We start from the raw sequence: 15,907 nt of genomic DNA, 5'->3' as shown, positions 1-15,907 counted from the left end.
CTCTTTTGGGGGGCATACAAAATATCAGACTAGAGACAATTATTTTACTGTCTGTTTCTTGGATATCAAAGAGAATTTTGAAATTCATCAAAGCTAACCTTCTGTTATGTACAACAGGCTAAGCTGAAAAGAATGTTAACAAGTTCAATTTTCATTCAATCAGCACTACTGCTCTCTGAAATGTTTCATTGCAGGAAAGAAATAAAAATAATCTATATGGTAATTATGAGGATGAATCCCCCAGTAACTTTCAGCTACATGAAAGGTCAGTTCTATTCAAGATATTTTATCAGTCCCCTGCACATACTCCTGTCCTGTCATTTTAAATCTGAACAGCATTTTATTTTCCCATTTACAGCTACCTGCAGAATTAAGTACTTAAGCCAAATAAGAAAAAAAAAAAAAAAAAGAAATGTTGAACGCTGGCAAAGGCTATAATAGCACAGAGATAAATCGTTCAGCTGCTCTCTCAAGCCTCTAGGGCTGCAGATTTTTCTTCTCCTGGTGCACTGTGGGTATTCAAAACTTGTTCAACATGATTTCATTTCATTTCAGGCACTGCCTCAGAAAACTAAATTACAGAATCAATCATACAGAAGGTCAGAGTGAGACTTCATTACAAGTATTGCATGCTTGCATGAATATCTTTCATTTATGACTGACCCAATATGTCACAATAGCTGTCTAGTAAAAATAATCCACTTTCTGAAATTGATGTACTACTGATGTCAATGCTACTCAGCAGGCTGGGCAGATTATAGAGAGGTGTTAAAACACACACACACACGCGCACACGCACACACACACCCCAAACCCTTTGGAGCGCATGTCGTAGATTTTTAGAATCGCAATCATTTGGAGATTAAAATAATTTCCAGATGAGCATCTGAACTGACAATAATGATTAGAGGTAAAGATTTTTTAACCCAAATATACTGCTGGTTTGGACTGGCCAGTCGCATCTTGTTTTAAAATATACACATCCAGCACACACAAATCAAGGTTGTTCTTTGAAGTCACAAATGCCTCGACATTCAATTTTTCAACAATTTGCTTTTGACTACGAGGGCATTATTTGCATATTTTGAGATGTGAATGCTAATCATCGGACTCTTTTTAACCTGTCCTTTTTGTTCCTGCTCTCTGTTTTTAAATATAGTGGCATAAATTTAAGGAAGTTAAACACGGTTGTGCTTGTTGCCAACAAAAATGCAGCTAATCAGTAATGTGACAAAATTGTCAGTCTTTCCAAAGGAAAACCAATGAAACTCTGAAGAAAAGCTGGTTCAATACAACATAAACAAGCTGGCTTTTCTCCTTCTAGGATAATCTTAATTCACCACAGCAATCCTTAACAGACAGCCATATTCATTTGGATAATAAAACTTCTTACTTGCATAAGGTCTGAAATGTCCAATGCACACTGGGAAGCTGAATGCATGATGTATAAAGTATTATTTATTATTTTTCTGGTGACTTTCCTGAGGGAAATCTCCGAGGAGCTGCTGTGGAGTATTATGATGTAGCCAGCCAACTCGGTACCCGGAGGGAGATATAGAAGAACCTTGACATAGCCTATTTTTAACCATGCCTCTGGCGATTCTGAATTCAAGTTTATAGGTGAACATGTCAGGTAGTACATAGAACAAAGCCAACGACACATTGTATTCATCATAATTCTGTCCAAGTACATTTTATTTTTTCTAACATTTGTGATTTAAAATCCCATGACATTTCTTCAAGGTGAAATTCTACTAGGATTTTCAACAAGATTAGTTTGTTTCAAGCCAAAATAAATATCACTCAGGTTCAGCAAAACTTCAGAAAGGCACCCAATAAATGTGATGAGGTCCACGTAAATACCATGACAACAGCCTGCACTTAGCTAAAGCACTTATACTTTTAAAAATCAATGAAATAATTCAACTGCTTTAGTGATTAGCAATACATTACAAAAGAAGCATTAAAAATTGAGTCCTCTCTCCCAAGGCCAGTCCGTGAAAGCATTGTTAAGTGTATGTGAATATCATAATTATTTTATGATTCCATCTTTAGTTCTTTCCAATATAGTAAATTCAATTGACCATGAAATGAAATTTCATAGTCAAAATGCCTCCTTTACACTTTTTTATAGCAGCAATAACAGTTTTATAGCTTTAAGGCAAGGTAATTCATCAGATGTTTAATTTAAAGGCAGATTCTTATATTATTAATAAATATTTACCAATTTAATAAAATACACATTTTAGCATGCATTATATGGTCTTTTAACTATTTCTGCAACTTCAATGAGCTCGCTGAGCATCTATGAATAAGGTGAACCCTGATAAACTCCCCTGGTGACTAAATATCCTTTTTATTTTTATGCTTTTCCAGGCACAACGCTGCAAGCCTGACTTGGAGAAACAGAGGACAGAACCCTTCATTCCAGTGTCAAAGGGACAAAAATGTAAGAAAGTCCACAGGAAACAATTATTTGTGATGGTGAGGAACATTTATGAATACTTAATGACCATTTCCCGACTGTTCACTGCATTCTTTTCTGACAAAAAAAAAAGTAAAAATAAAATCCCTGATGTTCAGCTCCAACACAAAAGATCACAAGCAAAGAAAATTATGTTGCCACAATCCTATTTGGGAAAGTAATCTTATATTTCAGAGAGCACGCTGAATCTTTGCACAGCTAATCCACTACATATTTTGCAATCATCTGTTGTTATCTGGGGAATTAACAATGAAACCAATAAACATCACTGGCATGGTCCTAATGTGCAGAGAAATATGTAAACAAGCAATAGGATTTGTTTTTTGTTATACCAACACATCTGTTTCATTTTATCAGGGTTAAAAAAAAAAAAAGCCCTATAAACTATTAATCTTGTTTTAAGATGTCTGCTTATACCTCACCTAGATAGACACAAATGTATTATATACTATGATGGGGGGAAAAAAAACAATCCCAGCAGAAGACTTTAAAATACTTAAGCAGATTTACTCTGGTGATTGCTGACTATAATTGCACACTAAGAAAAATAGAACCAAAATTATTGCATTAGTGATCTTGGCTCTCTAGAGTGCCTTATTCCATGTTTATGACAATAAATAACACAATTAGGTATATTTCACACAATAACCCACTCTCTATTTTCCTCTGCTGGCTAGGAGCAATTATTCTTTTTTCCCTTTCTCCGTATCACAGTTTGATATTTCATTTGAGGTAGGAGCAAATCATGTATCATAGACATTATGTTATAATCCAACAAATGCAAAAGACCTAGGTACCCAGTGAGGGCCTCCATTTCTAAAATCTCTCCTGGGCAAACTTTCCACTCAAGTACATCTTTGTGTTAAACCAAAGCCAAGGGAAGATTGGCTACTTCCAAATCAATGATTCAGGTTTGTTGAAAATTATTTCAAATCAGAAGGATCTTATTGGGTCATCCATCCTCCAACGGGGTTGCTGATGATCATCAACCAACCCATAACCCTCTTCTCCCTGCATTTAAATGGCACGAGGACGAACAATCCTCAGGTCCATCGGTAAATAGGGGAGAAGCCCATTTCGGACCATGAATTCTCAGGTCTTTACCATAAGAAGTGCAAATGATTAAAAAAACACTTTCAAGCAATAAATGTAGTGCCTACCATATGCAATCCACTGCTATGAAGCACGCCATCTTGTTCCACAAGATTTCTTGAGATTGTAATGGAAGGAAGATCCAGGCTTTGAGGGGGAAACTGGGGTGTGAATTCACTTCCTTGGGAAGGCAATGGATCGCTGAGGCCTTGAAAGGGCAGAAGCACATCGGGCATGCCCAAGGCAGGGTCTGATTCTGGAGGAGGTGTGATAGGGGGGATTTCAAACTCCTCATCCCCGAGGCTTGGTGTATGGAATGTCTGCTAAAAGGAAACAAAATATAGTTATTTTCATATTCTGTTCCTCTGTTTTATTTCTCCTTGGAGGGAAGAAGAAAGATTTTACATAAAAACACTGCATAGCTACACCAAATATTTATTTCTCAAATGAAAACATCTTAAACACAGATTTCCATATATAAAGTTTTGCTGATCATTCTGATTAAAGATTTAAGTCTCATTATCATATGGTTTTAATGGAGTATCAGTATTAACAGTTTTTTAATGCGTACTTAATTAGCAACATCTGTCTTTGTTGTTAGTTGGAGCATCAGCGACATTAGATTTGGCTATATAACAAATTGCCACTTTATTGATATGTTAGCGAAACAGCTCAAACCGCTTACATTATCCACATGCTTCATAAAATGCTGACGATTTTGTGGTGCACACACACAACATTAATCCAGAAGTGAACATTACACATATTTACTTTCTGCCACAACATATAAAACAAGTAATATTAAATTTGTAGTTTGCTTTTTTAATTTCCTTATCGGTATATTCCCAAGTGCAGTGAACGCTTCTATGGAAATTGTTACGGTTTGTAATACAAAATTTTATATAAGGAGTATCAGTGCATATATTAAAAGGTCCCAGTGTTTTTATTTAAACTATAAGGAGAGTTATTTTCTTTTATGACGATCTTAATACGTATTTATCAGAACACTTCTGGCAGTCTTCAACTCTGAAAGACTATCCATAGGGGTGCCTGGGTGGCTCAGTGGGTTAAGTGTCCCACTCTTGATCTTAGCTCAGGTCTTGATCTCAAGGTCTTGAGTTCAAGCCCCACCTACTGTGGAGCCCACTTAAAACCAAAACAAACCACAACAACAAAAGAAAAACTATCTACAGAATGAGCACAGAGATATACTGATAGAGATGTACTAGTAACTCCATTGATGTTGCTCACTTACTTAGACAAGTTTTACTTCTCAAGACCTAAGTAAATAATGTACTACTTGGATGTAAATCAGGGCCGCCATGTTCTACTACACTAACCACTTTTCTTAAAATAGAACTTGGATTTTGGGGAGAGAGCAGGTCAATATCTAGGATATTCTAGTGAGGTGAAGGAGTCATATTTTTTTGTTCTAGCTCAGAGGATCAAAGTTATAGTGCATTATTAGTAGCATTTTTAAAGAATTAACTGGTGCAAGGTAATTTGAACCTGCTACAATTGGTTAAGAGAATGAATTAAGAACTACAAACCATCATTCTTCAAACTATTAATGATGCTATAACTTAATAACCACTTGCGAGAGAATAGAAACAAACTCAGAGAAAAAACCAAACCAAAACAAACAAACCATTCCTTGTATCTAGAACCTGTCAACTGCTAATTGCATCTTACCAGAAATAAAGAGGTCACAAGTTATGGCTGGCTATGGTGGGACCAGTGAACATCTTGAAGTTCCTAGCAGATTCAATATATGCAAAACATTATAGCATAAAAACATATTTAAAAGCTAGAATGAAGTATTAGATTCTTTGACATATTTATTCTAATCCTGACCCCCAAAAGATGTCAATGTCTTACGATGGTGCCCCAAGTTCTCAAACACAAAGGGATGGATTGGCCACAAACATGGTTGGCTAATGAACATAACCCTATGGCTGCATTTGCCGTTACTTTGGCACTAATGTGGTCTAGTAACAGATGCAACTGTAATTTGTGACTCATTTGCTACCCCATTACTGCTTAATGAAATCTAACATATCACATTAACAATACGGATAAACACTCATTCTTGATATGTGGCATTTGGCTGTTTTCATTACCACTGTAATTAACACTTGAAATATTATTTCAATAAATATTTAAAGTACTTTAAAAATGGTCAGGGTAATCATGACACAGACAGAAAACATAAAGCAAATGTGTGAATTTCAAACTCAGAGTATCCTAGTCCCCGTGGTGTTATCTACAGGGCAATATCTATGTGAAGGGAATTGGTTTCAGGCACAATTTCGACTTTAGAGCATTCAAACCTAAAGTCTTCCTGAATTAGTTCGCACTCATTAAAATGTTAAAAAACCAAATAAATTTACTTTTAATGCAATGATTGGGAAATTAGGCACATGCTATAATGCGGTGCATTAACATTTACTTGGGCTTTATTTTTTGTTCAAGAAAAGATATATGGCAAAATCATTGTGTAAGATTAGCTCTTAAACTCTACCATAAAGCAGGTCTTATGCTAGGCGGTCAAAACTAAGGAGGCTTTCGATTTTATTTTTGTTAAGGAGCAGAGAGATGTCTTATGTATAATAGGTCCCTATGGTGTAATTTTTTTAAAAAACAAATTAATTTGAAGGAAGAATCGAGTATGTTACTATAGCATAACCTAATAAAACAATAAAACATTCTAATAAATAACCAAGAGAATGCTAAAATCTTAAACCACTTTTAAAGAGAGGTAATATATGAACTATAAAGTTAAGCATTCCTTAGAGAAAAAAGTAACCCCAAACACTGGATATATCTGAGATTATAAAATAACCACATATGGCACCACCAACAAAAAAAGACACGGACTTTTTGCAACTCTGGCATACGACCAATATCAGGTTAATCATTTAGAGTCTATAATGATTACTTTTTACAGATATTGACTCTTCAGTGTTTACCTTGAACATGTTAAAATAGTATGTACATGGTTAAATACCATCTGTACTGAAATGTTCAAAACATTTGTTCCTTTTGATAAAAATGCAAATCTGGAGAACTGTTGTATCAACATATAACAGCCAATGTCTGACACGGTGAATTATCACAGCTGGAATTAAATTGTCTCTGAACAGCTGCTGGCAGTAGAGCTTTCATCAATGTTTGATTCAAATGTAGGGAAAAAATCCTACAGAATGAAACATCATGTTGTCCTTACAGATGGGGTTTGTGTTCATTATCACAAACAACACAGCAGCTAGTGCCAGACAATATCCCTTATCTAAGCCGTCTTCTTGGTGAGAGAGAGGATGGTCACTGTAAAAATGATTAATCTACGAATACCCTTAATTCTTGATTCCTCATTTTTTCTAATAATTTCTCAAAGTTAATTTCTTTCATACCACTTGCTTCCCTGTACCAAGATCATTTACAAAGCCATTATGATTTTCATCCTCTGGGGTCAAGCTAGTTCAGTTTCCTATATTTGAATGTATTTGGAAAATGAAGACTTTTTATTACGGGAACCCCAAGAGGAAATATCCCATTTGGACCAATTTCACCTGTGTGTTCTTGTTTTAAAATCTGAAATCTCACGGTTTGCCTTTTTTTTTTTTTTTTTAAGGAAACTGTTTTCCTCATCTAATCAAGATCAGGGTTTTTCTGAAGGGCAGGCCAATGAGCCCGGGGAACAGCCGTTAAAGTCAGTAAACGGGGAATGCAGTAGAAACAGCAACAAGATCTTTGTTCCATCTGTGCCGGGACACTGTAGACCGACCCAGGGCCCAGGTGATGCTGCCTCTGGAGTCCACCCCCCAGTTTTCCCTGCCATGCCAACCAAGCCTTGGAGCATATCCTCTCATTCATTCGTTCTATATTATATTCATTGAACACCTACTATGTGCCGGGCACTGTAACAAGCTGTGGGGATCTAACAAGAAAACAAAACACTCACTTCACGTCACTGTCACTGAAGACCCAAGAAACTATAATACTATTTTGCCACCTTATCTCCCAAACCATGGCATCTTAATGAAATTATCCCCGGAGCTAGGTGAAGTTGAAATATTTTCTATTGAAAGTCACTTCCACCCCAGCTTTAAAAATAACCACTCAGTTTGCTCAGAGACCAATTTGGCTAGATGGATTTTATGTATTTTCTTACATATTTACTTTCGTTTGCATACGTATCTCTTTCCATTAAGAGACGTGTGTGAATTACTAACAGTTTGTAACAGCCTCCGGACAAGTGATAGACTTGTCAGGTCATTTTCTTTTCCAAAAGGTTTTTCTCATTTCTCCTCCAGAGTCGTTACCTTGCACCACATAAGAGAGATAAATTCGATGCTTTGCTTTTCCCTTCAAGCCTTTTAAAATGATCTAAACGACACACAAAACATGAACCGACATATGAAGATAGACACCTACCTCACTGGCTGCAAAGAAAGCATTGTTTGCCTCAGCCATGTTCATGTAATTATTGTTACTCCCAAACTGAAAGAAAACAGATTGTTTTATGTTAATATGCAGAAAGATCAAGAATCCTGGTGGTTTACTTAATACTGGAATGGGATTTGGCAAGAATGCTGGTGTCATGAGATAAAAGAGTGGTTTTCCTCAGACCAAACGTGAACTGTGACAGAGGTTTTGTGCTACATGCTGTCGGCTGCTTCTTTCAGAAAACAGAGCACAGAGTTAAGCTAACTTGATAATTCTAGAAAACGGTGTTGTTTCTCATCAAGACTGGCAACAAAGGGAGACAATTACAAACAGTTGGCCAACTGGTCACGTGTGGGTGTGGTTTGTTCAACTGGCATTTGTCAGAAGGTGGAAGGCCAAGTTCCCAAGAAAATCACCTTGACACATTTTTTAGAGCATGTTGGGATTTCATAGCGTACTTTCCAGGAACAGATGTCACAAGTGTGGGGAGGTTAAAATGTGAAATAAAGGGAATGGAATTCAATTCTCAGGACTCAAATTCTATTTTCTCGTGAATGGGGTGTGGCATGAATATAAATAAATAATGAGACTAAAGAATATTTTTTTTAAATCTCCAAACAGAGTTGAAAACGATATCTATATCCATCAGAGCTGTTGAAAACAGTGATATTTAATCTCCCAATGTAACGTTAAGTGCAAAGAGGTTTAAAAAATAAGCAGGATCCAATGAACACAGCAATTTTTATTTAATTCCCTAACACAATAGCCCATTCATACCATCACAAATAAGACTGTATCAGCATTTCAGACATAAGCTCTTTACTGCTACAGACCTGTTATCAAAATGTAAAACTTGGATTTTGCCAGAAATGTATTTTCAGGTTCAGATGGTATATGTAGGCACATTTTGTTGCTTTAAACATTTTGTTATCAGTCTGGCAATATGGAAGGGCTCTGTGAGCATAATTATTTGGAGCTGTATTATTTTCAACATTTTTAAATGGTAAACGAATGCCCTTCTTGTTATAATGTGTATTGTTTCCTTCCTTCAGTGCATCAAATGACACACAGCTTTGGTCTCCAAAGGGTGAAATGTATATATCCATTCTCTAATATAAATAGAGCTAGTTAATTATTTAAAGTAAAAGGCATAACTTTCCCAAGGAGAGAGAGAGTGAGAGAAATACAGATACACAGACAGACAAATGCAGAGAATAAACATCGACACATAGATATGGAAGACCCACATAATCCTCCTCTCAGCAAACGCAACACTCATTTCCAGGGGGCTCTCGGCCCCTGACTCTGAACCCGTAAGATTCGTGCACAGAAGTGGGACTGACATGCTACACTTTATCATGTCAGGGATCCAAGAACTGAGCAGGATTTACACGAAAGGCTCTAATGGCTCCGGAGTACGGCTATGGTCTACAGAAGCAAAATCGCACCCTGTAAAACGACCCCTAAATACATACTCACACAATGAGCCCTCAGATTCATTTGGATAAACATCTTTATAAGGATTTCTGAAAGATGTATTTGTTAGCACTTGAGAAAGACCTGTATCTAGTTTCTCTGAAGGCATGTGATAGAAAAAAGACGTGTGGGGGTGGTTTCGCCAATGTACACTTATCTCTGAACTTATCAAGGTGCAAACGTGATGTATGTACAGTGTGTTGTACACCATCATACCCCACTAAAATGGTTTAAAAGTTTTTATTTTAAAAAGATTTACATATTCATGAGAGATACACACAGAGGCAGAGACACAGGCAGAGGGAGAAGCAGGCTCCCTTCGAGGAGCCTGATGTGAGACTCGATCCCAGGATCCCGGGATCACTACCTGAGCTGAAGGCAGAGGCTCAACCACTGAGCCACCCAGGCGCTCCTAAAAATAATTTTAAAATTAAGCAAGATACATATGTGAGCAGGTGCACACGCATGGGCAAGGCCCACATACACATATTTTCTCCATTTTTCTACAATGTTCATTATATGTAAGAAAAAGCATAGGTTTCTGTCTCGGAATTTTCTGTGAATGAATGATTCTAGGATAAAAATCTCAGGTCTCCATTCCGAATGTTGTTTTTGGGTACTTATGAGAACCTGGGTCATGCTGTGCATTCCGGGCACCCACCCCACCTCCCCAAAATGCCTGGGCAGCCTGCATCCCAGCTTTAGCGTTATTTAAATGTAGGTTTTGTTGGTGAATTAGAAATCCATTTAAGGAAAGCAGCTCATTATCAGAGAGTATTTTTTTAAGATTAAACTCACTTATTATCTAATAGCACCTAAAACAACAAAGAAAAATAAAATGGCTATTAAAGTAAGGGCCTAAACAATTCAAAAAACAAATTAAGCTTAGAGTGAAATAAGAACTGGGTTAGAAATCCTCTTCTGAACAGTTAGTATGCGAATGTAATTACTGAAGAAACTACAGCTAATCAGCTGTGAATTGTATCCATTAATTAGTATTTGCCCTGGAGAAATGAGAAAAATCAGTAACAACGCTGGCACCGCAGTGCGCTGATGAGCCACGCGCCCGCCGCGCTGCATTTAGTCAAGCAGGTGGCTCCAGTGGTCCACGTAATTTGAAAAGCTCTCACCTGAAGTACCGAGCTGGAATTACAAAGCACTCCTTGCATATCTTTTGTATCTATATCGGGCCTTAATTAATGGCTTTTAATTTGGAAACACTTGGTGATCAGGCGGGAACAGTTATAAATCATTTCAAATAGAAGCCAAGGTTTCTGTGCAGTTGGGGGTAAAAATATGCCCTTCAAAGATGGCCTCAAATATTGACTTGTGTGGGGAACAAGTCTTTTCTCCTGCACAGGTGGTTGGGACTCTGGTGTAGTGTGGGAGGGGTAGCTAGATAAGATGTTGGATGTCCAGTTAAGTTTCAAATAAACAACTTTGTTTCAAGTATAAGTATGTCCCACACACTATTTGGGATATACTTATCCTTTAAAGAAGAGCTTTCTCTATTTATCTGGTTCAACTACAACTGGGTATGGTGTGTTTTTACTTGCTAACTTTGGCAGCGTGGTTAAATGGATCAGGATGAAAGGGATGCCACTTTCCATTTGATTTACCTTAGCTGGTAACACTAGCTTAATTTAATTTGTTTTATTTTAAAATGTGACCTATGAATCCTCCTTTACTCGTTTTGTGTACGAACAGATCTGATTCTGAGAGAAAAAGTGATCCTTTGGGGCAGATCTCTAATATAATGACCTCAGAACAATTAACTTTAACTGAATTGTGTACAATTAAATTTGCTTTATGTTCTGAGAGACAGTGACATCGGTAAACACAATATATTACAAAAAATCCCCAGCTCCATGAGGGCAAAGGACTTTAATTGTGTTCACTGTTGTCTCCCCCAAAACCAACAACAATGCCGGGCATATTATGAGCACTCCAACGTTTGTTGAAGTGGGGGGAGGGGTTAAAAAGGTTGATCCCATTTGTAACTTCAGTGTCTTGTAATCACACATCTTAACTGGAACAATTTTGTCACTTTTCTTGAGATGATATCAAGAATGATAATGATAGTAATAATTATAAACCCTGAGAAATTATTTACCTTTTCCAAGTATGACTAAATGTAATTTATTTTCCCCCAGAACAAGTTAGAAAAAAAAATCATTATTATCCCTATTTTATAGATAAACAGACTGAGGCTTCTAGGGGTTAATGCCCCATATCATAGATGTAAACATGGGAGCCTGGCATCCCACTTGCCTCATAATATGTATCACTATGTTCTGATAACCATAAAACCTTGATTATTTCACTCAGTGATCAATTCAATGCTAAGACTCTATTTTTATCAATCTGACCCAAGGCTAGAATTTCACAGGAGGTATTTCCAGGTACCTCAGACTAGGAGAATGCTTCTCAAGAAAAAGAATTTCAAGGCCCATAAGTTTGAGAAAGGCTGCAGACCACTTCCCCTCTTTGATGAGTTACAGAGCCTGCTACACTCAGTTAAATGTTCTGAGAAGTCCCGCAGCTCATTCATTCAGCAAACATTTATTTATGCACCTACTGTGTGAAAGGCACTGTGCGTGGCACTGACCACAAAATGGTAAGAAAGATGGCAAAGTTCCTATCTGGATAGAGTTTACATTTTTCTTTAAGTGGGAGATAGTAAACCTCCCTCTTACCCCTAGATTTGCCATGGGACACTTCTTTGGGTTTCCCCCACAGCAGTCTGTGAGAACACTCTGGAAAACATTGTTCCACAGCCTTTATTGACAATGTTCCTTTATTTCCCCTGAATCCTTACCAAAGTCAGTATCCTCATTTTGCACCAAGGTAAAGTTTACACATTTGGTGATTCACCTAAATAAGAATTTCCAAATTAAGCATTTGGGTCATCTTAATTTGGCTAATTTCTAAACTGTCTAGATGGTAGCTCTCCATTGATGTTACTTCGAAGTTCCCCTAACTCGACCAATATATGGTTTTTAATGTGATTTCAGGAATTGAAACAAAGTATTTCAAAACAACCAATGAACATTGGGTGAAAGAGTTTACCTAGCGCAAACAGCATATAAAGACATTATGAAAGAAAGAGGCCAATTCCAACTGTTTCAAAGAGCTTATATATTGAGGGAATGGTCACTACGAGGCAGGGGCATTTATGAGTACCCTGGTGATGATCGGTCCTTTCCACTTTGATAGGCTCTAATAGATGTGATCCCCAAAGATATAATCCCCAAAGATATAATTATAAAGCAGAACTAAATTACTCTGCATGTCGAACTTCTGTATCTTAATAATTTCACAAAAGAACATCTTCATTGTACTTAGAGGTAGATTTGCTTTTGCTGCTTGATGAATAATTACAGCTTTGGCAAATACAATTTATGAAGGACATCAATTAAAAAGGAGCATTGCAGGATTTCTAAAAAAATTTATTAAAGACCATCGTGTTCATGGCCTGTCTAACCGTGTGAAGTGCCAAAGTAAATTAATGGAGATTGTTAATTCTAGCTTGTCCAGCAAAAGGCTTGGAAGAAAGTAGAGCAGCACAGACAAAAACCCATCTGTAATCACAAGACGAATACTTCAGCTTGATGAGTCCACACAACATCATTTTCACTGAAATTATTTTGACACTCATGTGAAGAATTGTATAGGCTTCTAATAAAGCAGCATTAACTACAAGGTATCAAACAGCTAAATGGCACAAATTTAATCCTTAAAAAAAAGATAATCCTTCGAATTCTCTTTTCTTTTTTCCCATTAGATTTGTTAGCAGACACCATCTAATTTGATGCCTCAGTAAGGACATCTGTCAAGTTGCTTACACAAATGAACTGTGCCATCATGGATCAAGTGTGCCAAGCATGGTCACATGGTAAGAAGGCCATGCCGCAAAGTTCACACACTCTCAAAGGCTCTGCTAACTACCCCATGGAAAAGAACTTACCAGCGATAATCAAGTTTTAACCATGTTCAGCAGTGGTAATCCATTTCAAGATATAGAGCCCAAAAGAGTGAATGCAAGCCCAGGATAGCAGATGACAATACTGGGGATACTGGGGATTCTCAGGGGTGGATCTGGAGTGCCACATCGGGAACAAAGAATAATGCTGTGAGTAAAGACAGTCTGTACCAAAGGTTATGGGTTCGACAACAGCCTGGAAACAAACTGCAAACAGTGGACTAGGATGTATAATTAGCACACACATACTTCTGCTAATTACGTATATACAATTATATACAGAGAGAGGATTATGTACACACATATGTATAATTATACACATATATATACATATGCGCACATATATTAACAGGTTCAAATATAAAGCAGGATTTTTTTAAGAAAATAAACTTTCAAAAATATTATTTGCCTTTCCATATGCTAAAAACTCCTAGATAATTATCTCCCCCGTGCCAGACATCTATCCAACTGCCTACAGCATTTGCATTTGGATGTCAATAGGCGGTTCGATCATATGCACAAAACTGAATTCCTCAGCTTCTCCCCAGACCCGCTCCACCCACAGCCTTCCCCATCTCCTTTGATTGGAGAGATGACTCACTTCCGGGTGACTCAGGCCAAAAAATCATTCTGGAATCCACTCCTCCACCCTTCCCCCCCCCCCCCCCCGTCAAATCATCAAAGATTCCATTGGCTCATCTTTATTTTTTTTTTTATTTTATTTATTTATGATAGGCACACAGTGAGAGAGAGAGAAGCAGAGACACAGGCAGAGGGAGAAGCAGGCTCCATGCACCGGGAGCCCGACGTGGGATTCGATCCCGGGTCTCCAGGATCGCGCCCCGGGCCAAAGGCAGGCGCCAAACCGCTGCGCCACCCAGGGATCCCTGGCTCATCTTTAGTTACGCCCCCACAGCTGATCATTTTGTCACCCAGGTCCAAGTCACCCATCCCCTCCTGGGTCACCGTGGTCACCTCCTAGCAGTCCTGCTGGCTCTACCATGCTGTCCACCAGTCTCTTCTCAGCACAGACCTGAAGAGATCCCTTGAAAACCCAGGTCATATCCCATCTCTCATCTGCATAAAACTTTCTGTGGCCTTCTATTCTCAGGGAAGAAGCCAAGACTCACAATGGCCCTGGCTTCTTCTCTGACCCTTGGCCAATGTTTCCATCCCTGCTTATCCTACCCTAACCCTGCTGGCTTCCATTGTTCCTCGAAGACCTCAGACACATTTCAACTGCAGGGCTTCCGTGCCAGCTGGTTCCTCTACCTGAACTGTCATTCTCGGCCACATCCTCAGGGCTCGCTCACTTCTCTCCTTTGGGGCCTTTACTCAGTTGTCACCTTCTGTCTACCCTATAAAATGTCTTTGCAGCCCTCTTCCTCCTCCAGCACTTTCTACTGCTCCTCCCCGTTTTGATTTTTTTCGGTAACACTTTTCCACGTAACATATTTATTGTCTTTCTCCCCCAACTAGAATGTAAATTTAATGAGGATAAGCATGTGTTACACTGTTTACATTGACGTCCCAGTGCCAAGAAGAAAGCTTGATAAATAGTAGGTGTTCAACAAATCTGTATTGAGTGAAAGAACAAATAAATTAATTTCTGGAATGGGAAATGCTGCTATGCAGAACTGCTCTCCAAGCACAGTATACGCACTTGAACTTCAAGCCAAAAGGAGAAACCAAGCATCTATCACCACAGGTCCTAGCGTGAAGAACTACACCTCTGGGAGAGAAGTGGTAATAAGAAAGAATTCTATATGCTAATAAAATTAATATTTTAAATGTTAGGGATGCTTAGCTTGAAAAAAATGCTTTATTCTAGAAAATGCACTAACCCTTTTATACAAGATATAGAGGCCTGGGAGGGTGAGGTTGGAGTGTGAAGTAGGGGTGCCTTGTGGTTGAAAACACGCTGCAGGAACCATACTGATTCTGGCCTGTAGATGTAGAGTCCAGAGAAGAGAAAGCTGATAATCTTACATCAAGGGGGCAAGAATCTGAGTATTCAATCTGACAGCTGATTTTTTTTTCTAATTTAAAATACTATTGTTTTTTTAAAAAAGTGTTTGCTTTATATAGACTGGGTCAGAGTTCCTCAAAGTGTGGTGCTAGGGACCAGTCATTAACCAGATGCCTGTTAAAAATGCAGATTATTTGATTCCCCAAAGTTTACTGTGTCAGAATCTCTAGGCAGTGAGGCCCTAAAAATCTGGTGTTTTTAACCAGGTTCTCAGGAACTCAAGGAGACACTAATATTTGAAAACTACCAGCCTTGTTATTTTAGACTAACATGGAGGTTTCTTTTTTTTAAATAAACCTTTCCATACGCCCGATGATGATCTCATTGAAATGTTGATGTCGCATGAGCTGTTTTATTTAGAGCAATAAAGCCTCGGCTCAATTATTTCCAATCTCTT

At 38.0% G+C, this 15,907-nt stretch overlaps 1 protein-coding gene across 2 annotated transcripts in view; it reads right to left on the bottom strand.

The window, feature by feature from the left end:
- Positions 1 to 15,907, bottom strand: part of TOX3 (TOX high mobility group box family member 3) — a 111,876-nt gene that overhangs the window by 21,785 nt on the left and 74,184 nt on the right. The window contains exons 2-3 of one of the 2 annotated variants that reach the window (XM_041767358.1): positions 8,012 to 8,077; positions 3,646 to 3,900 (exon numbers count right to left, since the gene is read on the bottom strand). In XM_041767358.1, the coding sequence (XP_041623292.1) occupies positions 3,646 to 3,900; positions 8,012 to 8,077 (321 nt within the window). The remainder of the gene's footprint in view (positions 1 to 3,645; positions 3,901 to 8,011; positions 8,078 to 15,907) is intronic. The other variant, XM_041767359.1, reaches the window with a different exon arrangement.

This window comes from Vulpes lagopus, chromosome 8, assembly GCF_018345385.1.
Source record: "Vulpes lagopus strain Blue_001 chromosome 8, ASM1834538v1, whole genome shotgun sequence".
NCBI lineage: Eukaryota > Metazoa > Chordata > Mammalia > Carnivora > Canidae > Vulpes > Vulpes lagopus.
The sequence above is the reverse complement of the archived record's forward strand: the minus strand, read 5'-3'. Positions and strand labels throughout refer to the sequence as shown.